This window comes from Nicrophorus vespilloides, unplaced genomic scaffold (genome assembly GCF_001412225.1).
Source record: "Nicrophorus vespilloides isolate i.1.1-1 unplaced genomic scaffold, Nicve_v1.0, whole genome shotgun sequence".
Lineage (NCBI taxonomy): Eukaryota > Metazoa > Arthropoda > Insecta > Coleoptera > Silphidae > Nicrophorus > Nicrophorus vespilloides.
In genome coordinates, this window is record NW_017100095.1 from 185475 (window position 1) to 212926 (window position 27452).

The 27452-nt window shown below is 33.2% G+C and overlaps 2 protein-coding genes across 17 annotated transcripts in view; one reads left to right on the forward strand and one right to left on the reverse strand.

Annotated features, from left to right (window-relative positions):
• Positions 1 to 5453: 5453 nt before the first annotated feature.
• The window catches only part of LOC108567733 (regulator of G-protein signaling 20), a 32662-nt gene continuing 10663 nt past the window's right edge, over positions 5454 to 27452 (reverse strand). For 2 of the 13 annotated variants that reach the window (XM_017928349.1, XM_017928348.1), the window contains 8 exons: positions 19218 to 19342; positions 18830 to 19113; positions 18676 to 18711; positions 8723 to 8755; positions 8286 to 8456; positions 8161 to 8222; positions 7714 to 7880; positions 5455 to 6957 (listed from right to left, as the gene is read on the reverse strand). In XM_017928349.1, the coding sequence (XP_017783838.1) occupies positions 6739 to 6957; positions 7714 to 7880; positions 8161 to 8222; positions 8286 to 8456; positions 8723 to 8755; positions 18676 to 18711; positions 18830 to 19113; positions 19218 to 19262 (1017 nt within the window). In that variant the 5' untranslated portion in view covers positions 19263 to 19342 and the 3' untranslated portion in view covers positions 5455 to 6738. Of the gene's footprint in view, positions 6958 to 7713; positions 7881 to 8160; positions 8223 to 8285; positions 8457 to 8722; positions 8756 to 18675; positions 18712 to 18829; positions 19114 to 19217; positions 19343 to 27452 lie in introns of all 13 variants that reach the window. The other 11 variants (XM_017928361.1, XM_017928360.1, XM_017928354.1 and 8 more) reach the window with 10 other exon arrangements.
• The window catches only part of LOC108567731 (zinc finger protein 84-like), a 58258-nt gene continuing 39572 nt past the window's right edge, over positions 8767 to 27452 (forward strand). The window contains exons 1-3 of one of the 4 annotated variants that reach the window (XM_017928342.1): positions 8767 to 8984; positions 9042 to 9074; positions 9433 to 9515. The gene's annotated coding sequence lies outside the window, so the exon portion shown is untranslated. Of the gene's footprint in view, positions 8985 to 9015; positions 9075 to 9432; positions 9516 to 27452 lie in introns of those variants that run through there. The other 3 variants (XM_017928343.1, XM_017928346.1, XM_017928345.1) reach the window with 3 other exon arrangements.

Below are 27452 nucleotides of genomic sequence, written 5' to 3' on the forward strand. Positions count from 1 at the left end.
TGGAAATGAAATAATAATGGTATTTAGTGGAAAATATATAAGCAAATTAAAATTTATCTAAATAATCCAACATATTTCACTGTGGCGGATATATACGACATATTTAGATTAATTAATGGTTTCTATTATTTACCTTGAACTTCACGGATCACCTGAAATGAAATTTTGTAAACATTATATTTTTTATATTGGTGGTTTATTTCTACACGAAGTCCTGCAGGTTTTTCAGCATGTTAGTTACTATTATTATTCAATTCCAAGAATGACAGCTGTCATTTTGCAACTCAATAGTTTATAATTTTTTTTTGACACTTTGANNNNAAATTATGGAAATAAAATAATAATGGTATTTAGTGGAAAATATATAAGCAAATTAAAATGTATCTAAATAATCCAACATATTTCAATGAATATTTCCAAACCATATTAGTTTTAATTTAATAAGCGAGCAAAGTTTCGATTAGTTGTATAACATTTAGATTAAATTATGCACATAATTATCAAGTAAATTAAGGAAATTATAACGTACTGTACATAATAACCATTTGCGGACAAGTGGCGAATATATCCGACATATTTAGATTAATTAAGTGTTTCTATTATTTACCTTAAACTTCACGGATCACCTGAAATGAAATTTTATAAACATTATATATTTTATATTGGTGGTTTTTGGAGAGGGTAAATAAATAAACACCTAAACAAATCTTACATTTTCTTCGTTTTTAAACGTATTTATTTTCCATCATATAGAAACATTCATTAATTACGTTCATAATACATTTATTGTAGATCTTTTTTCCCTTACGTTTACATTAATATTAAGTTGTGTTATTCATTTATGTATATTCCATATTTTAAATTTTGGGTTTATATATATATATTATTTTTCTCTCATTTTTTTTTAAATAATTTCATTTATTTACTGCAGTTACCTTATCCATTGTTTATATACTTGTTGCTTGATACAATTCCTTTTTTTAATATATATATATATATATATGTTTATATATCTAAATATATGTGTATATAAGTATTAATAATAGACACACAGTTTTATAAACTAAGGATGGGGGTTTATTTTGGTGGTTGGTGGTGGAAACTGGATTTTCATCAACCGAAACTCAATATTAAAAAAAAAACTAACGAAAAGAAATAATCTCGAAAGCAGATTTCTTTCAGAAACATACAAAATGTATCTCGATAATTACGCGAATCTCCTTGAATCGTTACAACATACATCAAAAATATAGTGAATTAATAATACATAATTGAATGGAACAGAACGGAAATTGTACTCACCGCACATTCGATACTTACTGGAACATAAAGTGGGTTTCGTTACGGGCCAAATATAATCGTTCGAAATGAATAGCGGGTAGGGGTGTTTTGTCCAATCTGATACATATATATTTTTTTACATGTGGGCACGTATATCACGCCGGTGCTTAAGTTACTAAGATCTCTTGATTTTTTTGGTAGTCTTGAGCCCGAATTTAATGGGTACTTTTTTTTGGGTTATATGCATATACTTTTTTTTTTATATATTTCTTATATTTTTTTTTGATCATCTCCATCATCTCATCTAATTTTGCTAAATGCTACCTCTATTGAACAACACTTACGTAACGCTGTCCATTAAATACATTTAATAACTCCAGGGAAGGTGGCTAAATATTCGGTGTTAGAAAAGGGGAGGTGTGGTGTCACGTGTGTAGGTGTCTGTGTATTTTGTGTGTGTTGGTGGGTGGAGGAGGTTGTGTGTGTGTGTGATTTTATACTTTGATTAGGTGATATCGATTATACGTTGTGAGCTACTGGGTCAATATCGCAAGGGATACACGTACTACTAATTAATTCTAGAGATTGTGCATGCTGTTGAATGCACCGTTTGCTGTGAATCGAAGCCCGTAATTCCAGCCCCCAGCTGCAAAACATCGCCGGACACCTATGTTCCTCGATTGGCAGGCCGGGGGCGGCGGTGTACCACGGCCCTGCTAATATTACATTATTTTCTGCACATGGATTACTTCGCATCGAATGCCGATGCATACACCTACGTGTGTTGTAGATATATACATACATACATTCGATTACACAAACATTTATCATAAACATAAACTATGGTTAACTATGGTTTTACGATGGTTAGGAATTGGAGGAACCGAACAGGATCCAACTTCCATAGCGGTAATAGCTGATGGCAGCTGGACTGTTCCATGATTAGGCGAAGACTTTGTGATCGTTACTCAAGTAATCGTTACCGCTTAACAAACGCGCACCTAATTATATATTCGGTACTCTCATCTAAAATACATAAAAAACAATAATTTAAAAACAAGAAAAGAAAATTTCCAGCCCAAAGTCAAGAAATATCCATTCAGAGTATATATAATATTCAACGTAATACAAAAAAATCTACCTCATGCACACACAAGAAACAAACACTTCCAATCCAAATCCCGTTTTCTCATCTAATTCCGCGAAGATAGCTGAGTAAATTAATGGGTTTACTTATATAAGTTTAGTAACGAATTGAGTATGATCTATCCCTAATCTAACTATTCTAACATCTTCTATTATTTTATATATATTATTTTGTTTTCAAATAGAAATAAATAGTTAACCTTCTCCTGCATTGGGTAATGATTGAAATTAAAGACGGGGGTGGTCCTAGAGCATGGAAACAACTCAAGTGTACCTTCTGGAATTCATTCCGCCAACCCCCAGACACGTGCACTCAATTACGGCACACGCCGCCAGATGAAATCCCTTATATTTATCAGGAAAACGGACAAAATACCTTCCAAATGACATAGTCAAATACACATGTACTCACTTGAAAGTATACTAAGTCAAAAAATATTTAAAGTGAACTAAGCTGAGACCTCCAACGACAAGCCCGACAATTGACGGTAGTGCTCTTGTCTGAGGATTTTCAAAAAGGCATAGCTCATTTCAGAAGATGTTTCATTCCATACTTTAGGACCATTTTTCTTTTTGAATACGCATTAAAATTAATGTCGTAATCTTCTAGTAAAATAAATATTTCATTCCATTCTTCAACACTTAGATCGAAAACGAAGTTGATTCGCTTGAGATTATTTTAATCAAAGAGTTTTAGTTCGAAAAACTTTTAATACCATTCTGTTCTTTTTAAAGCTTAGAATTCAGTTCTGATTAAAAAACATAATATTTAGATCATTTCAAACTACAACTAAATATCAATAGAATTCAGATTTGTAACAAGACTTCCAAGATTTTGATATTAACATTGATTCAAATTAAAATTAGTTCGGTCGAAAAGATCAAATTCAAAAAAATTCAAACTTTTTATTTTGAAAAAGTTTGATAGAAAATTTGTTTCAATTGAGGTATTGAAAGAATTCAGAACTGATTTAGAAAAATTTAATATTTTAATCTTTCAAAACAAACAATTTGTTATTTAGGTTGTTTCAAACTAAGACTCTTCAATATTTTAATTATAATTCATAGATTGCAACATCGTTATCCTGATTATTTAATTATAATGATTAACGAAGTTGCAAAACTATAGATTGGAAACTTCGAGGTATTTACCTCGTCGTATTTACGTACTTATCGATTTGGAGGTACACCGATTGTGCCTCAATTTAGGTCCAGAACCGCAAATCTTTTTGGGCAAATTCATCAGTGGAAGACCTGAGTTATATAAAGCTCTATCAATGGTCCCAGATTTTCTTCTCTTTATTAAATTTTCTCAAGTTAATGCACTTTTCATATATATATATACATTATATAAATACATTAAATATATAAATAAATATTTGTTTATTTACACATTTTTATTGGGCCTAATTTGGACCAAAGGGCTATCAACCTAAGACTTCTTGCCCTAAATATATATATATACAAAAAGTTCATTGAACTGTCAACAATAGAATAAAAAGCTTAGATGGTTTCAAATGTCAATAAAATTCCCATTGTTCTCATTAATTTTAACTCGTTATTTTGTAGCTTGGAATTAAACTCTCTCGAATATATGCATTCTGCACAGTACAATAACCCCTGCGGTGGTTTTATTTATACGTTCATCAATTTTTCATTGCAATTTGTATAGTTTATGAAGCGAAAATTAATTTTAAACAGTACATTCGATTTTGCTTCGCTAACCATAAATATATTATATTATTTTTATTTAGCTTGAATATTATTTATCTATTTACGGTTTATTTCACAGAAAACATATTTAAACAAGTTTTTGATAATAAATAAATTTAATTGTTTATATTTTTTTGTTGTATATTTAAATATGAAAATCTCTATAAATTCGTTTTTCAAAACTGTTACCAAACATAAATTTAATAAAAGTTATATTCTTTTAAAAGTGATAAATTTCAATAAATTCTATTTTTGAGACAAGTTTTAAATTATGTTTTATAATAAAATCTTTGTTTTATTTTGTAGATCGAGTGAACTATACTATAAGATTTGGTTGATTAAATTGATTTGCCTTTGGTTGGAATTGAAGTCGACGGACTTTAGCATTTTGAACGCAATATTTTATTGCGCAATAAATAGATTAATAAAAACGCGCTGAGATCCTGAAGGTTGATAGCCTATAAACCCGAAAGCATTTGCTTTATGCTGCAATAAATATATTTGCGTATGATCATCGTATATTATATAATACATTAATTCACTATATAAGTTATAGTTTTCTCTCAAGCGAATCAACTTCTCTTTGAGGACATGAAAAGATAAAAACAAAGATCAGACACAAATTTACTCTTCCCTCTTCAATCAGAAATGCTACTTTGCACTTTACTACCCTTGACTCATAGAAAAGACAGTTTACTTAATAGCACTGCCTCTGTTTACACGGTTGGTGGATCGATTTTTGTCTTCACCTATTGTTTATTTTTACAGCGCGTCGTCGAAACGTGATTTTTTTATGCAATTAACGAGTCTGCACAAATGGCATTTCGGTTTGAGGAGGGTTTGCATTGTCCTCGACAATGACGGATTTATCGATTCGACAGGTATTGTCGGTGTGTCGAAAACAGCGAAAAAAAAGAAAAGAAAGAAAAGAAGAGTAAACTACAGAGTAACATGGAAATTATACAATGTGCGTTCCATTTTATTCCAATTTTTTTTCTCTCTCCTTCTTTCTCTGGCTATGCATTTTTTTGCGAAGGTCGACAACCTCAGTCTAATATATCACAGTCCTAGTACTTCTTTCTCATCCCATACTCATCTCATCATTTTCAACTGACTTTCATTCCTTGGAATCCTTCGAATTCCCTTAAAAAACAAAACGATGCCATCATCCAATCAGTCCGACTAATTATAATTAGGTGTGCTCAAAAAAACAAAAACAAAATGAAAGACCGCTTTAGTGTGTATGTTTTTATGTATTATTTATTTTTTTGCTTAATTTTGTTCGTTTTTTTTTTTAGTAAAGAAGACAACTTAACGTATTATACTTATTTTTTTTATTAATATATTTTTTAATAAATTCACAGTGTGTCGATTATTAGTGTAACTATATTGTAATGTAATGTAAATGAGGGTGTGGGGATGTCGAAACGGCGGTGGGGGTTGTTTTGGGTACAAGTGTTTTTGTGTGCGTAGATTTTCTTGTGATTATTAGTATAAGTGAAGGAAGGAGTTTTTTTTACTTATTTCGTCCTTCTTCAGAGGGTGGAGGTGCGTGTGATCGAATCGCTACCGCTATAATGTAAATATATATCACATTGTTATATTGTTGAGTCAGCGGCGATAGGATACATTCGGATATACAAGGTTTTTTTTTTGTAGGTAGGTACATATTGGTCTTGGTCACAGAGATTTTGGACCAGGGTCTAGGATGAAGGAAAGCCATCGCGATCCATCTGAGAGGATGCACCTATGATCGGCGACGCGTCTTCTACTAACAACTAATGATGATCAGGGGTCAGGAATACAACACAGATAGGTTAGTGATAGGTGGTGAGCGATAGGTCAATGGGTGGTTAAGGTTAGGGGTTTTGGGATGGTGCTGGTGATGTAACATCTTTCTCGGTACATTTTGGGCATATAAAGGTTTTTCTCCTTAATACTTGAAATTACGATTAAAAGAAAAGAAACAAAACAAAACGTCATATGCAAACCAATGTTGTGTAGTAGTCCGTTCAAAATTTTCAAACTTAATTTAATGGTCTCGTACAGGAATGATCTGAAGAACTCTAACTTGGCGTGCGCCCGGCTAAAGATCTTGCAATACCAATGACCATAACTTATAGACAACTTCCTTTTCGGTTTTCGACAGCCCTTTACATTCAGCCCTTCCGCGACGCTGCCCGAGTTATTGTCTTATTCATTTTGTTGGGTTCAATTTCGTCGGCGTGTTTTGTTTTTTTTTTTCTTTTAAAAATTTTCTGGTGGTAAATCGCAAATTTAGGCCTTCAAATAATCATAACAACCGTATCCGTCAAACGCAAATTAAAGTAATCTTCTTCTTCCTCGACATTATTTTCTCTTTCTTTCTCTCTCTCTCTCTCATAGTTTTTTTTGTTTAAAGATCTTTCCATCTTTTCTTCTTCTGCATATTTACGACAACATAAACACAAATCTAATCTGAAACAATATTGAATCTGATATTGCGGAAACGGGATGAAATCGCAAAACAAATAGTTTAGGCCGTACAGCAAATAGCAAAAACGAAATGAAAATAAGTAAATGCGCTCTCTCTCTTTTTTTTCCCTCAAAACAAATGATCTAACCGTTTTGGCTGTCGGAGTCGTGGATTGACTCGAGGTCCGGCTCGATGTTGCCATGTTGGGCCAAGTTCTTGTACAAGGCCGAGTTGACGAAACGCGGATAGCTGTCTCGATGCATCAAAGTATAGATCTGCACTTGAGCCTCCTCGAATGTATCTGGTGTTGGATTCACCATGTTGCGATTGACGATCTCCCTGACACGAGAGTCCAAAGATACCTGTAACATTAAATACACTTGTCAACCCATCCATCCCCCCAATTTTTATAAATTTCATATCATATATCTGCTAGATATGATCCTTTCAAACTCATAAGACATAATCTATAATTGATAGTAGCATTTATAGTAAGTAGATAGTAGAAAATGTATCTTTCAATTAGAACTTTAGTTGTCTTAAAAGAAGACAGTTTAAGTCCAGTTTCTTAAGATCGAAATTAATTGATTTATTTATGACCTTATTCATTTTAATAGATTATATATATAGAATACTTTAGACCTGGAAACATAACGAAATTCCTTAATATTAATAACAATAAAATTAAGAACTGAAAATTACCTCTTAAAGCTTTAAATAAAATTAATCCACTTTAAATGAATGTTATATATTGGACATGATAATTTTAGAGTAGTTTAAGTCAATTTTTTAACGTTGGGATCCAAATATGTATATAATTAATTAACGACTACTATATATTTGATATAGTAAGATTAGAGTACTAAGAAATAATTGATCCGGACAACCTATGGCGATATATATCGAATATACAGAGTTTATGAAAAATTAATGAAGGCATAGCGTTTAGGCGGTGTTCGGGGAGCGCGGGTAATAACTGGGACCACTTTAGAGTCTCCAGCGGTTAATGAATGAGTTAAACTAATGTTCAGAGATGCATCAGTTGAGTTGAGTTAGTTTGCGGTTGGAGGCTAAAGTGGTCCCGCGGTCGTGATACTGCGCAACGGAAGATGGCTTACTTCTTTCGGAGAGAGGATCGAGATGTAGTCCTCGTAGATGATCCTTGCCTTCTCCTCGACAGATTCGGTGCTGGTCTCGATCTTCAAATCCTCACAGGCCAACCAGAAGAGGATGTTTTCCTCGGAGTACTCGCACTTCAGAAACTCACGGAAGAGCCGTCGACCAGCTGCAAATGAAAGGGACGACGATTGTGATGAACTGGGTGATGACATTGAAACAGCTGCACGTGTCGGACGTGATTATTGCGAGAGCCGTATCAACATCGATTGCAGCAAATGGTATTAGCATACGTACCGAATGCATATATTCACATACTCATACACAGATGTGTATATGTATACACACATAAACGGTCGCAGTTATACTGCACTTGACATAATTAATTTTAATTAATTTAATGGAATTGAGATGGGGATGAGGGGTTGGCGGATTTATCGGAAACTCACCAGGACTCCTCATCAATTTGTCGAAGGATTTGCCCCATGTCCTAATCTCTTCAATTGGAGCCCTGAAAAACGAGGACGGATTAGATGCGACGATGCAGCGAGATTGGCCGAAGGTCACGACTTACTGTGGTTCAGAATCGTAGCTGGTAACATCGGAATTGTTGGGTGTCTTAGATGGTCCATTCTCGATGTTACCATTAGACGGCGTGGTACTGCAACAAAAACTGTTTTGCTTCACTTCGCCACCATTCATCATCGTTATTTGTTTCCATTTAGAACAACACCAACAACAACAGCTATAAAAGAAGAGGAATTAGTGTAAAACTAGAAACTAGTAGAGATCGGGATACGTTGAAGAGGACGTACCCCGGGAATATCGTATTTGTTCGCATGCAAACCACTCTATCATCACTACGTCAGTAATAACACTCTTATCTGGGCACCATTATTGGCCTACTTGTATAAAAGGGGAATTACCGACTTACTGAAAATAACAGAGCTACTAAAATAAATCTATTAATCATGCTAACATGCTTCAAGTGGTTCTGATGATGATACTCACACTTTTCCATTCTTAAATGGTCGATGGACGAAGCTACAGAAGAGGGTAATGGAACAAAACATAGAAAATCTTTAGTTTTAGTTCTTCACAACGGACATATACATTTATTTATATACAGATGTGTAAGTTAAGTGTCAGGCCAAAAGCTTCAGGGAATAAACCTTGGGAATTGTTATCCAACAATGGAACGCCGCCGAGGGGACGGGAATGTTCACATTGCCGTTTATGTAAGGAGTTACGGTCAATAGCCCTTCCGTCCTAGGTACGTCATCTTTGTGCCTCTAGTTCAGTCAATAAACACAGGCATTGTTTTTCGTAGGATGCTCTCACAGAGCTGTACCCCATTTCGAAGGTAAATAGCAGATAGACGATAAGTCAATAATTTAATATTTGCACTTTTCCATTGTCTTCTGCTACTATTGAAACGGTGCTTATATCATCTAGTAATGTGTTTTTGTTTGCTTTTATTTCACCGACTTCGGAGAGTGTACACTTGTAATCAATAATAACAATTTTTGTTTCCTCTAATTCGGAAGTAATTGTAATGGTTTCCAATTCGTTAAAAAAAACCTCTTCACCAATTGAAAAATTAGAGCACAAGTTCAGGAAACGTCTTATTTGTAAGAAAATTTTAATGAACAAATTGTTTAGTTTTCTTTTTTAAGCAATTAATCTAACTAAAACTGTTTTTGTTTCCTCTAATCCGGAAGTAATTGAAAAGGTTTCCAATTCGTTAAAAAAAAACCTCTTCACCGATTGAACAATCAGCGCATGTACTCTGGTAATGTCTTATGTAAGTATACTTTATATTATATAACACATCAATTTTAAATTTTCTTTTTAAGGAATTTTTCAAAGTTAACTTATTATTATTCTTTTCTTTCTTCGATTTTGAATAATCCACATTTATTAATAAAAAATAACAATTTCTGTTTCCTTTAATCTTATGTTCTAGATTAAAGGAAACAGAAAATTTTCCAATTCGTAAAAACCCATCACAAATTGTTAAATTGAAACAAGTCTTCAGCTATATTTACAAAAAAATTTATGTAATTACGAATTTTTCAATTAAATCTGGACAGAAATGTCCAATAAATTATGTAAATTGTAATAATTATGATAATTATTTTAAGTTCTCAGAATAATTGTCTAATTCGAATCTGGAGTGATTGGAAACACTAGAAGAAAGCTAATCATTTTAAAGTTTTCAGAGTGCTCTTAGTCTATTTGTCGTAACTGAAATCTAACTACCACCCAATCTCCTTCGGCAATTTGTTCACTTTAAAAATTGCCCACGGAGGAAGGGTTGGTAGTCCGGATTTCCGAAGAAAAGTTTAAGTAAAATTCCTTCATTTTTTTTTGTTTCTCAAGTCCTTCGAGACATACTACTGAAATTTTCGATACTTTTAACCGATTCCAGCTAATTTCAAACTGTTTTCCATTAGTCACACTAAAGCTTTTCAAGAAACTTTATTTCCTCGTCTACATTTACAAATAACTATAAAACACTTTGTTACTATATTAGTTTTAAAGACAATATCACTTTGTATATTTACAAATTTTCATAAATACAGTAAGTTTTAGATTACTACTAATTTATATTACTATTAATATTATGTACATTATTTTATTTTTCTTGGCACAAATTTTCGTAATGATTTTTACATATTTATTTTTCTAAATAGATTCGGTTTTTCTGAAAGTAAATTACAGTTTTGATACTCGACATAATTAAAAGTGCGAGATTAAGAATGTTGTATAATCTGAAAATTGAAAATGTTTTAAGATAATGTTTGCATGTTATTCGTAATTATAAAGCTATTGGTATAAAATAATATTCGGTATAAATTTAGGAGTTCATTAAGAAACAATTTCAGATTTCAGATACAAATCAGCGGATCAATCTTTTGTTTTTTGCATGCTTTAATTTATCAAATAGAAAAGCAGAAGTAATATTGTAATGGCGTTAATAAATCGCATGCAAAATTAATGTACGCGTGTGTTTGAAAGAGAAAGAGACATGAAATGAAAATATTACTTGTGTACGTATCTACATCTTAATTTTCCTCCCCCCTAATGGGCATTTAATGGTGTCGTTGGCCTCGAGGCGCGACGCCTTAATGGAAAACCGATTTTCTTTCTTCCCATACAATTTTTTCCACTCTCTTCTTGTTCGCAAACTGCAATCATTCGGTGCTTTGCAGACGGATGGCGTTCAATAAATTCGAACGGTTCGTTAATTAAGTCTCGAATTTTAAAGCTCGACCACCTCTGAACCTAGACGGAGGATCAGTCTAGAAGTTTCAGTACGTAATTGAAAGTAACTGCTTTTGGTAATATCAGATCTTAATGACAGCCAGGCCAGATAAGGTACGTGGTAATGTTAATAACTTATGTATGCAATTTACCCATTTACGACTGTGGAACATGTGAACGAAATATTATATTCCGCAAAAGAATTTGACGTGTAATTGGACGCCGCGTGGAACACGTCAGGAAGGTCGATAGCGACAGGTAATTACGTAAGCACATTACCTAACGTTGGGTCCCCAATAGCTCGGACATATATATTATTGGTACCCTGAAATTTGAGATCCAAAATTCAAGATTTTAGAATCTTAGTTACCAAAATGTATATCAGACACATGAGATCAAAGATCCGATTTCTGATATCGGTTACCTCACTTCTGATATAATTGATCAGATGTTCAAAATTGAAGATCATAAAATATTAGATACAAAAATTAAATTGATTGTAAACACATTAAATCTTAACATAACTTTTGATACGAGAGAAATACAAGATCCAAGATTCTAAAATACAAGAATTGACATCACATATCTAAGATTCAAAATTAGAGATTGAACATCAGGGATACCTGATAGTTGAAACACGCGATTTGAGATTTAAGACTTCGGGTCAAAGACCTGATCTTCAAAGACACGTTGAATCAAACGTAAAGCAACCATTCGCTATACGTAAAGTTTATAAACGTATAATAAAACAAAACAGTATTATTGAAATGGCTGATGAATACGTTAAAAGCGTTGGATAACTTTTGTTTCCTTTCTTTACAATACTAGCTCACGTGAAGATAAATGAGTATTTTCTATTACTATGTAGAAACGTCGGTGTGTATTTACAATCGATGCGGAAAGTTGGATGTTGTGTAATGTGCAGAATCAGCGGGTTCAAACAAAATATTAATGAAAAGCGTACAAATTAACGAATACAAAATTTGGTATCGATCTGGATACGGGTCGACGACCTGACCGAATTGAAAGTACTCGCGGAATTAATACCCATCTCTGCGTGCTTTGTTTCCTATTTCTTTTTTTTGTTCCTCTTTTTTTCCCCATTATTTATCCTGCTGCCGAAATATAATTGTGTGCCATTGCGAATGCGTCGGAGTCCATTGAAACCGCACACAGGCTTCCATCCCCCTATTAGTGTTCAATTCCAATTTCCAACCTGATGGCCAATATTTCCCTCGACGAATTTATTACCGAAATCATAATTAAATGTATACAGCACATGCTGTTGCGCTACAAACTCTATACATTTTCACCACGGTATTGTTGAAATTGCTTTCAAATATTTTATTCCAACGAACCAGTATTTTCATTAATTGGTAGCAGCTTTGAACATTTAACACAGAAATTTTAAACTAATATTAGTAGAAATTTCGCCTCACATATATATGAAATAAAGTACCTGAAATGAACTAATCCTCCTAACCGCAATATGTATATGTTCAATGTTGCTCAAAACGTTTTCCTTTCCTAATTTTTCACGTAAATCAAATATAAAAAACATTCCATTAAATAATATTTAATTAATATTAGAAGAAATAAAGCAGAAAGAACAAAAATGGAATTCATAAATTGCAATGAATGGAATTTAAATTGAATTATGTGCGTATGTGTGTTTTTCCCTTGTTCTGACCTTTTCTTATACTTCCTATAAATACGTTTGTATGAAAGAAATATCGCCCTCTTTAAGATCCTGAATTTAATTTGTTTCTGTTCGGTTTCGCGCTTTTATACCCCGGAGGAACGTACACGTTCCATAAATTATTCAATAAATACCTACGGGCTTAGCGCACCCCAGATTCTTTTTTAGGTGCGTTTCCAACCCCAGTCACAATTTGGATAAATGAACAAATATAAGCAAAGAACGCTTGAATTGATTTTCCTTTCATAGAAATAACAAACCTGTTCTTACAAAAACATATTAATCGATAAATATGTATGTTTACGCGTTATATTTTACGCCTTAAATTGAAACTATATTAACTTATGAAGTTTTTCAAGTGAATTTTACTGTAAGTTGATAAATATAATATGAATTCAAAGAACGATGTGGTTTATTGTTTGGAGGAATTACAGTGGCGTTGTTTTACTGTGGTTTACTTTAAAACTGCAGCAGCAGAAGGTGAAAGATAATAGGACGTAATTTACGTAACGTAAATATTGGACTAAAGTTTACGTGAAGAAGAAAGATTTTCAGAAAAAGCTAATTCGCTCTGCATTCACGTGCATATCGGATACGCCATTACTTATTGTTTCACCTACGTTAATGATGATCTAATTACTTGTAAATAGTTACAAAAGATTTTTTATATAAATCTGCAATTCCGAAGTTCAACTTTTTTTTGTTAGCAATTATGGTACAACGAACTTCGGCAAGGCATAGTGTGCGTGTGCTTTAGCTTTAATTCAATCGCAGGGGATGGGCTGGAGGTGTAGGAAGGGCACAGAGAGTAACACTTTGATGGGCCGTTGCACCGGCTGCACCCTAGAAAAGCACCTAGATCGTGAAACCCTTTAAACTCATTTCTCGCAATTAATGAATGCTATCGACCTATACTACTGGTCGCTATAACCAATACTAACAAGAAACCACCCCCATAGCTTTCAATCTGAAGCCCTGTGTAGGATTTGCCTAGACGTTTCAATTTAAGATTTAGAAATTTCGAAAAGGCTTTGCCGCTCACGTCGCAACGGAATCATATTCCGTCGCCTTCGCTTAATGGAGACATAATGCGACTTCAAATAACGTTGGATGTTGTTGCGTGGGTGGATGGAAACGATGTTTCCTCAAGGCAATGAATGGAATACGAAGAAACAGCCTTGTGTATGATTCGAAGTCGCATCGGAAAATAAAGATGTAGAAGAGCGGATTTGTTCGAGTGTGCATTTCGTTTATTCTGGTAAGAAATAAGGATCTTGCATATTTGAAGTCTGAGGAAGATGAGATGTTATGAGTTTCGCTGCCCGATGAAATTTTGTTTGATGATCGCTACGTCTATATTATTTATGTCCGTGTATTCTCGAGCTCTTTCTTATATTAGATTTTCCTCAATTTTTCCGTATTCATTGAATTTTAAATGCTTTGCTAGAGTTTCATTTTTAAAGGTCAAAGTATTGAACTTGATCTGCTACGTACGTATATTATTTGAACTCACAAAGCGTTTTCTATTTTCCTGGAGGAATTTGTATCGATTTCGCAAATAAATCATATGTTACCTCAAAATATATTTCGTGTAATCCAAATCTTTCCTTAATACAAATTCTATTTATATGAATGAGTTTTGGTTGATAACTTAATGAAATATATTAATAAATTAACGTATATTATTAGAAATTTAGTACGTTAGTTATCAACTTTTGGATGGAAGTATGAATGAGTTTGGTTGATAACATAATAAAATCTATAAAAGTTGAACAAAGTAACGTATATTATTATAAATTTAGCACGTTAGTTTGTAGGGAAATATGAATGTGTTTCGGTTGAAAACTTAATACATCAAATTTTAGTTGATCATACTATATGACTATACTAACGTATATTATTCAAAAATTAGCACGTTAGTTATCAATTTTTGGATGTAAGTATGAATGAGTTTTGGTTGATAATTTAATAAAACATATGAAAGTTGAACAAAAGTATATTACTACATTAACGTATCTTATTAGAAATTTAGCACGTTTGTTATAAAGTATGGAAGGAAACTGTGAATGAGTTATGGTTAATAACGTTATAACATATTCGAGTTGAACAAAGTACATGACTATATTAACGTATATGAAATTTAGTACGTTAGTTATCAAATTTTAGATAGAAGTATGAATGAATTTTGGTTGATAATTTAATAAAACCTATGAAAGTTCAACAAAAGTATATGACTACATTAACGTATATTATTAGAAATTTAGCACGTTTGTTATAAAGTATGAAAGGAAACAATAAATGAGTTATGGTTGATAACGTAATAAAACCTATTAGAGTTGAACAAAGTACATGACTATATTAAAGTATATTATTAGAAATTTAGTACATTAGTAATCAATTTTGGATGGAATGAGTTTTGGTTGATAAGTTAATAAAACCTATTAAGCTTCGAGTTTCGCAAATAAATTGTAATTTTAACAAATGGTATTAAATAATCTGTTTGCGCCTTGCATCCCACGGAAAATTTCTAGCAAGTTCTGTGTATACATATTGTGGTGCTGCATTAAAGCGACATCTCGCAGGAAGCATGTAATGGAAAGAATCCAATTAAAACTATGCTGTGTTCTAGATTGAAGTTTGCCCAAAACGAGCACCTCCCGGATAGATTCCAGGCTTAAAGCCTTTCAATTAATTAAAGTTGTGTAACTTTGTTAGGACTTTGCAGTGGCGCTGCGAACACTTATGAAACTGTATTGTGTTGTTGTATCGTACGTCTCTTTCTCTCTCACTCACTCACTCACTCCTTCCGAAGATTGACTTCACTTTTCATCGAATCGACTTCATTTAACAATGCACCAACACCTACCATTTGTTTTTGATGATTCATTAAGTTCATTTACGAAAACTTAATTTAATTAATTAAGTTAAACCAAAAAGCGACGATCAAATGAAACTTTCAGAAAACAAACAAAAGATCCAAAAGCGAGGATCGTATTTAAGTTACATAATGTAACTTATTTTATTCGTTTCAGAAAAACAAAAAATGTTCAGTCAAATTATGAAAAAAACCTCCGTATGTTCGAGTTATATAAGTTAATTATAATTCTAGAGAAATTCAATTTCACAGAAGAAAAACAAATATTGCGTATCTGTTTTTTTTTCCTTATAAATATACGAAAACTTTTGTAGAAAAACATAATCAAAATGAAAGATATTTTTTGTATAGTTAATTATTTGAAATTTGGATTTTTCAGAATTTCAAGTTTTAACTTCTGAAAACCAATAAAAATAAAATCTGTTAGGATTATGATAATTCTTTTAAAATTATATATAATTTAATATTAATAGTATAGAATATAATATTATGTAATCCCATTGAAACTGAGAATTCAAATTAGTAGTTGGCGTAATGCGTGTAAGTGACTTGCATTCTATTCACAAGCTATTTCAGAATTCTCGATTACGGTGTCACAGGTCCATGACTCGAATAGTCCTGAATACGAATTCAAAGACACGGAGCATGGTTGAATAGTTCCTTCATAACGCATACGCATTGGCTTAAACCGGAGTGGATTTAGTAGTGTTGATTCGGTTGGAAACGGACGGAAAAAATGTAAAATAGAGGAAAAGTGCCGGTTAAATTTAGTAGCGACATCGCGCGGATTGAGAAATATGTGCTGGTGCAATGGTGCAAGCAAATTCTGGCTAGCAAATTGCTTCGTTTCCTAGTTGGAAGCCGTTCGTAGGATGAATAGAGTCATTTCGTAGGTGATTTTGTTAGGCATTGAAAAATCGTAATTTTCAGACGAACGGCGGTTTGGCTTCTCTATACGTATGATATAGACTATGTGCATGTATGTACGTATATATATATATGTAAATGCGTGAGCGTATTTGTGTTTGTGTGTCGGCTTGTATCAATGGAGATCTTTGAATGGATGCTCCGAGGATCGATAGAGTTGAGCTTTGCTAGCGCGGGCATGTGTTGTATGTGTATGTATGTAACTATATGTGTACGTATTTATATGTGTATGCGTGTGTGCATGTGTGTGTGGCGTGTGTCTATGTGTATCCCAGTGTAGCACGCGAGCGCTAATTTTACTCCACACGCCATGGGGTTTATTTAAATGGGCAATTAATTTACTAAACATGGATGACGTGTTCGTAGGAATCCGCCAATAAATATTTTCTTGCCATTACTTACGACCTTCCGATTGCCGGTTTATAAATGTCATTCCGCAAACACGCATCAATCTGGATGATTCCACCTTGGAAAGGCATCATCTATTCAGGTGCCCGCCAACCTCTGAGCAATACCATTAATATTTCAACATTCCATCCAATGCTCAGTATTTTCATCTTCTACAACAGTTATTATTTTATAGAAACAATGAAATAAATTTTCAATACAATACATTTTTTTGTGTTACTCTTCAATTATTTACTTGATGTGTATTTTCATTACTAATTCAGAAATACACTTTGTGTTGCCACCAAATCACCAGAAGATAAATATCGTTTAATAAAGAAATAAATTTCGGAATACTCCATGTCCATTATAGTAATGTGGATTATGTAAGCATTCCCAAATGTTGTTCTTGGCTATTTTAAAATCATGCTAGAGTGTAATACAACCTGAAGTTAAAATGTCTTGATGAAAATGAAGAAATAGATTATAGCTTATTCCTCGGATAAGTAGAATTATCAGGAGATTATAGTTGCTAGATGTGGGGTTCATGAACTTATCGATATTAAAAGAAAAATGTATTTCGATGGCTCTTTCTAAGTACTAAATGAAAAGGTAAAGTCTTTAATCAGAGGATTAAATTAAAATTGCGAACTGGTGGTATATGTATCTGTGTGTATATGTGCCTTTAAAGTTTTTCATTCAGTGGCGAAGGAAGGAAACTTTCGAAACAGAAAGTTTTGCGAGAGCTGAAAAGACCTTTTCCTGCGAGCGTCGAAGAAATAACGGTGGAGCAGCAGATAAAGGTAGAAGTGGGTTTCTTTTCAAATCCCTGCATTTCCTCTCTCTCGCCTTCGCACGCAACTAAACTTTTTAATGGAGACTCCTTGCAGTGAACGACTTGCATCACCTACAGCAATGGATGTCTGAGGCTTTCAGCTGGACGTTCCACAATACCAGTTAGTCCTTTCCATCTCCGACTAAACAATATGTTACTACTACTCGGATTCACGTTTCCATTTCATCCGCATCATTTCCGTTCCGCTTCCGCAAATTAATTTCTAGTTTCATCTTGCAGTTTGGTTTTTGAAAAGGCTCTCAGTAACAAGAGCCACTTTCCGTTCTTCCTGAACTTTCATTACAACCATGCTATTGCGTAAAATGATTGAATCTTCTTCACAACTCATTGAAAACTTACAAATTTAAATTCTACATTTTAATAATGAAATAAAACATGCCATATTCTTATTTTACAATTAGTTTTTGCTATATATAAATCTACTGGGTATGCAATTAGTGTTGCTGTGTTACAGTAAATTTGTAAAATACCTACTAGTAAATATGTGCAGTCACTAAAATTTAAAAAATAAATGAAATGCTACCCTTTGCGGACGAGTGATTGATATATCCGCATTTTTATCTAAATTTTAGATATCAATGGCAAATGTCAAAATTATATTTATTCTGAAAGATTGTAATATTGAGAAAATATTTTTTGTTTGTTTTAGAACAATTTAGAATTAAATATAAACAGTTGTAGACTTTTACTGCTTTGTAGATACTAAATCTATACTAATTTTAAAAAGACGGTTTAGGGCATAAGCAATTTGGTCTTTGACTAAACTAGATTGTATATGGTATAATAAAGGTAAGGTAAATGTGCATCAAAACTACAGCTGTTTATGGTTGCCAATACGGACTAGGAATAGGACCAAAAGAGAGAGAGATAGAGAGATATTAAGATCTCTCAAAATACCGCATGCGTTCAACTACATCAGCAAAGTAAATAAAGGTATATAGATATGAGTTTACCAATTTTGTAGTGCAGCGCCGGTTTTGTTGGCAACCCTACAAAACAGAAAGTCGTATGTCAGACATAGAAAGGAGTCGAAGGTAGGAACATGTACGGTGGATCTTCGTATTTGGCCTGATATGGTTAGTATTAATAAAGTATAAATGAACTTACCAAGAACAGCTGCAGCAACAACACCAGCATAAGCAGCAGGGCTTCTTGCTCTGCCCACTGCCAATGCTATGACCACTCTTCGAAGTTGGCGGAGAAGCTGTGCTGGAGTTGCTGTCTTTACGACGACAGAGACCTGCTAATCCGCTGCCGCCACCACCATTCCCGTTGTCGTTACCATTGTCAGCCCCAGCGTTGCTAGGTCCTTCTCCACCTTTGTCATCGCTGTTCCTGCTGCCCTTCCTAGCCCTGTTTTCCGGGACACGTTTGCTAACACCACAAGGCATCTGCAATCAAAGTACACCCAGTTAGGGCACACGCATACATCCAAAATGAAGGATTGTATTTGAAAAAAAAAATATATAGAGAATAGAAAACAGTGCGAAATTACTTTTTTTATGAAGTTACACCAAGCCATATCCTTCAAGCAAGCCATTCAGTCTAGCCTCCGAGAACCTTCAAAATCTCCGGAAGCACAGGCGCTCTGCTCAATAACTCGGTGGTCAACTCTTGACGCTAAAAATACATACCCCAATTCAGCTTTGTTATTAATCATCACAACATCAAAAATTATCACACAATATAAACATATTACGGATCAATACCAACAACTTTCCAGACATAAAATTAAAATGTAATGAATGTAACAGTACATATCGATCAGAACATTAAGAAAATTAGTTAATTTTTCAAAAGAATTTTCCACAAAATGATTTTTTCAAAATTATATTAAGCGTGTACTCACCATTAAGATCTGACGAACACAAAAATATATAGAAACTGTAACTGAAAATCAGATTATTGAGCTAATATGTACTATTATGTAATTCCGGAAAGTTATTGCATTTACCCTTCAATAATTATCCACCATGCATGATGTGTGTAAAAATAAACAAACAACCAATAAAATAATTGAAAAATGATCTGAGGGTAAAGGTTAACGATGAATTGAATTGGTTAAGCGGCGCAACTTTTTCTTTCCTTCTATTATTTTTTTTCTCCTATTTGATTTTATATATTTATACGTTCGATCGTTCGTCTTCCTCCCAGCTTTTTTCCGTCCGCCGTTTTTCCCCACGGGTTTCCCGAGTAGAGCTTTCCTTTTGAATCGGAATTATTATTAGGAAGGTCACTCCCGTATCGATCGGATTTCCCGTGCCGACGGAATTTGGCCGTGAACGCAATTAACGCACGCCAATGAAATATCGCATCTGTTTTGCGGCCTCCGATCCGGAAGTAATGAATTTTTAGAGGAAATTAAAGTACGATGCTATGAGAAAGAATCAGGTTGATATCAAAGGCAGATTATGAAGAATGGAAGATAAGTGTATAATAATAGCCAAAGTGGAGTATTGAAAACGTTATGTGGGGCAGTGGAAAAACTTGAATGAAAAATTTGTTGTTCGTTCGTAATAGGTAAACAGGAAGCGCGGGATTGATTAAAAGAGACAGTGTTTTGAACTTAGCTCTGATGAAAAGATAAATTCCTTTAGCTGCAAACTATTCTTGTTATGAACTTCGCAGCATCGAGACTTTGAGAAAAAAAAATAGTTTTGTTGCTTCGAATGAACTCTTAAAATGTAGATTTCTAGATGATAAAAATATGTATATCTAAAATGTGTTTAAATTCTACTAATTCAGTAAAACAAATTGAAAATTTTCCAAATTGAATTCAGCAACTTTCTAGACGTAAAAAGTGAATAAGTTGGATTTAATAATATTATTTCATAATAGTGTAGGTAAAGAATATAAACTTTGCAGAGTTGCTATCAAATCAGTGCGAGTTTGCTACAACTCCTTGTGCTTGAAATCTGTCTTTAAGCCTCCTGTCGGATAATTAATGAGCGTTAAATGCTATTACACGCAGCGCGAACCCAACTTTACAAAGATTAATTATACGGTGTGCCATCACAAGACCCGAATTATAGAACGGCTTTATACCACTTTTTCATCCGAATCACTGATCTGAATGAAAATTAGACATAATTTCTTAACATCTTATACACTTTTTATTTTAAATTTAAATTATTAAATACAATTTCTTTTTAAAGGATTAAACGATATTTAAAAAGTTAAAATAAATTTGGTAATCCTTTCAACAGATGTTATTTTATGCCATTTTTTAAATATACATAAATTAATATTTCTTAATTACAAAATTTCTTATAATATATGAGATAGAACATGAGCAGTTGCAAGTGGGTGTACCACTAGATGTGTAAACCAATAAATATATGAAATCAGTGAACTTCAAAGAGACCTTTGATTGAAACTTGTCTTATTTGCATTGGTTTTCCCTGCACAAAGCTTCGGCCTGAGGTGCAGTTGGGAACAAATCCTCAGTTTGCCTCCAATGAGAAAAAAAGAAATGTATATAGGTAAAAGCGACTGAAATTTCTTCCGAACTGCTGAGGTGGTTTAATTAATACAAAATTACGTAATTCAATATCGGTTGGCGGAAGAATCGCGACGCGCTTGGGCGTTGATTAAATACGAGCCGCGAAGGGCCGCAGGTATTGTGTAACGCGAGCGTTTGATGGTTCAAGGTCGCGCTTAATGGGAACCTCAGCGTTGACTTAGAAGTATAAAGAAACGCGGAGTAAAAGAAAAAAAAAACAAGAAGATATATATTGAGAATGAGGAAGGAAAATTTTGTCTCTAATTATATTCACTAGGCTTCGTCGAATCCAAATCGAGATGTCAACCCTTTTCTTTTTTTCGTCCGCCGTTTGTAGAAAGGTCCAAATCGAAAATAGTTTACTTTCTCAAGCCTCCGATCTCCTGGTGTAAGTATTTTTAAGTTCGGAATTGGTTTCTAAAAATACACTTGACAGCTTCGAAAACAACAACAACAACTTCGGCCCATCTCGTAATTAAAATTTTCGCTTGACGTGCAAAACGCTTCCTCCTTTTGCTCTCCAGATTTTCGTGCGCTCTCAATTTAGAAAGACCCAAGTGAAATGTATATCAGATTCGAGTGGTTCAATTATTCAATTCCACTCAAAATACCGCAATAAAGATATAACCAATTACGCAGTTCCAGATAGACATTTTCTTTAATCTTGTAATCTCAAGAAACACATTTAGAGAAATCCTATATTTAAACGAATCTGAATAAATCATATAACCTTTGACGTTTCAAACTTATTGATTTCGCTTATTAATTGAATTATAATTAAATTTCCAAATATAATATTTCAAAACTTATCTTATATTTATATGGTCATAAGTTATGAATGTCAAATGAAATTTCAAATGGAGTTAATGATATTTGACAGCTTTTTATTTAAGTTTATGTAACGTGTGCAGATGATAATAGAGTTTACATTTTCCATCAACATTTTGACATGTGAAAACTTCATCACAAATAAGTTCCTCGTTTGTTTACAAATCAACCAAAAAGAAGTTCGAATGATCTCATCACTTCAATGTTTAGACATGCTTAAGCGTCACATTTTGCGTCATTTCATTCACTTATTTCAGTGAAAACGTCAAAATCATCTAGAAACAAAAAAAAACAAGAAATTTTTATGAATACATTTCATAGACCATTCAGAAAATGAATAACGATTATGCATCAAAGGTCAGTCCTAATTTGGCAAAAAATGTCATTTTGTATATTTTCAGTTATTTTTTTTACATAAAGCAAATAAAAAAATTGTATATAAATTTTGAAGAAATATACTTTAATTTCTTTTATTGTAAATTTGTGACAAATAAAAAGGGATTTTTTTTGAGTCCATATTTTTATAAAATTTATAGAATGTGTGAAAGGGGATTGAGAAAAAGATCAACGAGCAAAGAAAGAAAAGACGTTTGATATTGGAAAATACAGATTTTTTTTATCTCCTTTCGTGTATGAATAGCATGAAATATCGATATATATTTGTATAGACGATACTGGAATTATCCAATTCGTACTAATTGAGGTGAATCACGAGAGGGTTGTTTTTTTCACGTATTCCGATTAGTGGATCGATCGGAGTTTGGGGGTTGCGATTTTTTGATTCCTCATTCGAAACGTGACAAGTTCAACAAAATCGAATGCATTTCATGACCTATATGATGCACGTTCCTGTATGTTTTGTTTGTTGCCTTTCTCTGTTTCTCTCACTCATATGTTGGCCACATTCGTCCATTTGCGGATGAGAAATGGGGGTTGGAATATTTGAAATGCGTTCGGAACACGGACGAAAACAGAATAATGCATTTTGTGTTTGGCGCAATTAAACACGTTTCAATGGTAATAAAATACGAGCGACAGTTTTGCGTAATTTATTTATATTTCCCTCTTTTCCCTCTTCAAAATTTTTATTTATTTTTCTTGTTTTTTATTTTTCACTCTCTCTCTATTCGTTTAGTCCATTTTTTGTTGTTGTTTCGTCCGTGCTTTTCCTCTCTAAATTTATTATTATATTTCGTGCATCGCCTGTTTGCACTGGGTTTGTGTGTGTTTTTTAAATTATTTATTTCCTCGTTCAACGCGGATGAACTGTCCGACATAAACGGATTTGTACGTTTGCCGGAAATTCATTATCAAGCGCAACAGCGTAGAGAGAGGTAAAACCAGATTAAAACAACGTGAATATATCTATAGATATAGAAATATATATATATATTCATATAGATATATACCTACAGCAGGAACGTGCAAACAAAATAGATAAAATTCCGTGAGTTCGTGCGTTTTCCCGAACAATTATTTGCAAATATTTATTTTCAATTAGCATCGATCCCGGATTCCCATGACATTGCAGGAATTACGTATTTTTCCATTTCAGTTTCACTATTATATATTATGGACTTCATTTGTGTAGGAAAATTACTAGACAACCTTTAAAAAAAAAATGCTACTACCAAATACATGAGCTTAACATAGGTCACCTAAACTCTAAATATTGCATCATCAAATTTGAATTTATACATCAATAAAATTTTGAAAAATTAAAAGTTTCAACGTTTTTTACGATAAAAACTAATTCTTGGTAAAAGTTGAATCTTCAAAATGTATTTACTTCAGTTTATGTCACCATTTCTGATGATAATACTACTAATTTGTATAGTTGAATACCTTTACTTTGGTTGATTCTTGAACATTAAGATTAATTGGAAGTCAATAATTAAGATTCATTATTACATTGTCATGTCCAAATTTAGTTTGCTTCATTCTTAGTCAATTTTGCTGAAACTATTCTTCAATTAGTTTGTATAGCTTAATACTTTGGTTGATACAGATATGATTTTATAGTCATGTTTCAAGTAGTTCGTATAATAAAATATCTTAATTTTCTGAATGTGTTCATATAAAATTTTAGTATTAGTTGGTACAATTGGATGTATTTCATATACATTATTCATCTGTCATGTACAATGATTTTATTTTAAAATTTTAGATGGAGACTGACTGACGTGAGAATACCCATTCACGCTGTTGACTGCAACGGAGGTTAACTTTAACAAACTGTTAAAGACTTCAGTGATGCGAGTATTATGTAAGATATTTGCAATATTCAATGCATCTCTCGCATGAGGAGAAGACGTGAAAAATATGGGACGTTCTACGTGCTACACTGCGATTTTGCATTGTCCATTAATGCTCCATATTCGTACTGGATGAGTTGACATACTTTTATTGAGAAATGTACATTTTTGTGCAAAGCCAACTGTTTATGAATGTAAAAGGAAAGTGAGGTCGAGCTGCGTCTCAATCGAGAAGGAATTCCAAGCAATTTCAGTTTTTTGTTTATTTTTTGCAGGCGCATGCATGTTTCTTTTCTGTTTTTATCCATTTGCATAACTTTTTTTTTATCTTCGTTTTATTTATTTTTACATGTTTCCATATTCCTTGTGGCTTCGCTGAACGCCTGAATTTCACGAGACAAAGTTTCCTGATAAAACTGCACCTCGGTTGAAGGGTCTTTCCTCAATACAACGAACTCCCGACCTCCTTTCTCGCAGAAGACTCATTCTACATATTGCAGCTTCGACACCAAAAACGCTGCTAACATAATAAAAAGGCTTTTTTATTTTATTCTTGATCTTCTCATAATATTTTTTTCTAATCCAAAGAGCGGTCACTTTTGCAGAAAAAACTTTTAATTTTGATAAAATCCTTCTAAATCATCATTTTAAATGCAGTTTTTTAAATACTTTATTGGCATTCATATTCAATGTTATAACATGTTTAAGTTATAGTTTTGAAGTCACAAGTTCAGACATTAGTTTTGTCCTATTCAAAGTGTCTTAGTATTTACTTACTTCAAGATTTCTTAGTACTAAGAAATCTTGAAGTTCATTATACTAGGAGTTTTCCAGTTATAGCTAATATATGTTATTTGTTTATCTAATGCTTAACTTGAAGATCCGTACAAAATGAACAACTGTCATACCGTGAAGGTTCGATGTACATTGTTATTCAATTTTTCAGAAAATCATAGATCAAAGTATAATGGGAATTGGCGGTATTGGGCCAATATATTTATTTAAATAAATTTAAAAAAATTTGAAGGATATTATCTTAGGTGCTTTCCAGAAGTAGTAGTGAAGATGTTTCCATTTATCAGTCTAAATTGAAGGTGAACAACCGGGGATGTTCGAAGGTATACATTGTTAATCAAATATATATTTTTCTGCAACCGATGCTAAAATAGACCCAAGTGTTATGTGAATTGGCGCTGTTGGGCCAATACTTTTTGGCCAAAACGTTTTTAGAGTAGTGTAATAAAGCGATGGTACATTACTCTGTACTCCAGATGTAAACAATATTATTGATTTTATGCTCCAGCGGCGACGCCAGGCCAAATTTTTTTTCCGCCTCTCCTGCTCTGTCTACCTCTCTCTCTCTGTATCTATCTCTATTTTACTCTCCACAAGCACGGAACAAGACTGGGCCAAGGATACATCTGGAATTTTATGGATCTCCGTTTCTCACTCTCGCTCTCTATCACCGCATCCACCTATCCTCCTCTCACCCACGGTCGCACGTGCTTCATCCATCCTCTGGCTGGTTGTTTCCCTTCTGAAAGCCAATCGCTGAAATCAGCGCGGAAGTTTCGGCGGCTTCAGAGATCCGTGCTAATGAAATGTTATTTATAAAACACCGCCAGTTTTGCTATGCACTGGACTCTGGAGATAAACGCTCTGGGCTTTTTAATGCACAGACACACATGTGAACATATACATACAGACATACACTGAAGCAGCCAGCAACAACACTCCAAAATTTTTCGATCGGAACTTCCCCTCGCAGGAAAGCTACCGTCAAACGACCGGTTAGTATGTACATTCGGCATTCCTCCCTTTCACCTTCCATTTCACCGTTTTGGATGTCGGGCTTGTCTCAATTACAACGTTTTCAAGCCCCGTCCAAATGGATGGATAATGGGGGGATTAATAATAAGCGATCCCGAAATAAAGTGACAAAGCCGGTACGGGTTTCGGTTTATTCGTGTCATTGGGTCTTTCCACCGAAATAGGTTTGAAAAATGCGTGAGTTTATATATACATATATATATGGATGGTAAGGAAAAAAAAAAGAGTAAATGGCACCGCTCTACATTCGAAACGCAGATACAATGCGAATTTAAGTATTGCACATACACATCCAGAGATGTTTTGGTTTCCTTGAAGTATTTTCATCGGGATAGCAGTAGTACAATCGTTTGAACTGCGTTTAACTTTTCAGGAAAGGAATATCATCGACCAACCATATGTTTTTTGGTTTCGTTTTTTTATCTTTAACCTTTTTACTTAAATTACTTCCAGTATTGAACACGCATGTTTATAAAGAAATCCAATTTAAAATGCAGTTATCAGTTGCAATACTTCAAGAAATCCATTTATTATTCAAAATGTTCCTACTTTGTTTATATATTTATAAACAAATTATAGGTTTGATACAAATTGATACTTTAAAATAACCAAGTTATTGCAAAACTTAACATTAATAGCTTGTCAATAATACATGAAGCTTGCTTTGAATACGATTGGGCTTCTAACATAGAATTATATTTTTTTTGTACATTAATATTATGGGAGTAGTTGAAGTTATCGAATGAATTATGCACAAATAGTAAAACTTTCAACCAGAATCTGTCTAAATAGATTTGACATAAATCATTACTTCTAAATAACTTAAAGTAAATTTTTCAATAGAAAAAATACATAGGTAAACAATAATTGATAGTAAAATAAAATTGTTGATATTTTAATTAAATTTTTCCTGAAATAAAAAAGAAGCAATATAAATATATGATTTTTATGATCATCCAAGCTGTTCTAATATATTTTTTGATTTTGTGAAATGCAATTTATTCGCTTAGGGTAATTATCCTTTTATAGCTATATTTTTAATTAATTTTCCAGGTGGTTGTTTCGCATAACGTTCCACAACTTTATCGGTACTGAGAAAGCCATAACTTCAATAATGCAATGCACGAATACGGAATACTGTTAATAAGCACGTACAAAAGCAAGGTGTAATTAGTGAAATCACTATTTTATACATCAATCATTCCGTGTATCACAGTAGGCCCTTTGAAACAGACGAAACGTAAAGGTAATTGCCAAAAACTGCCGTGCGACATGAACACTTCTGTCTGTTACCTGCAATTAACTACCAATTCCT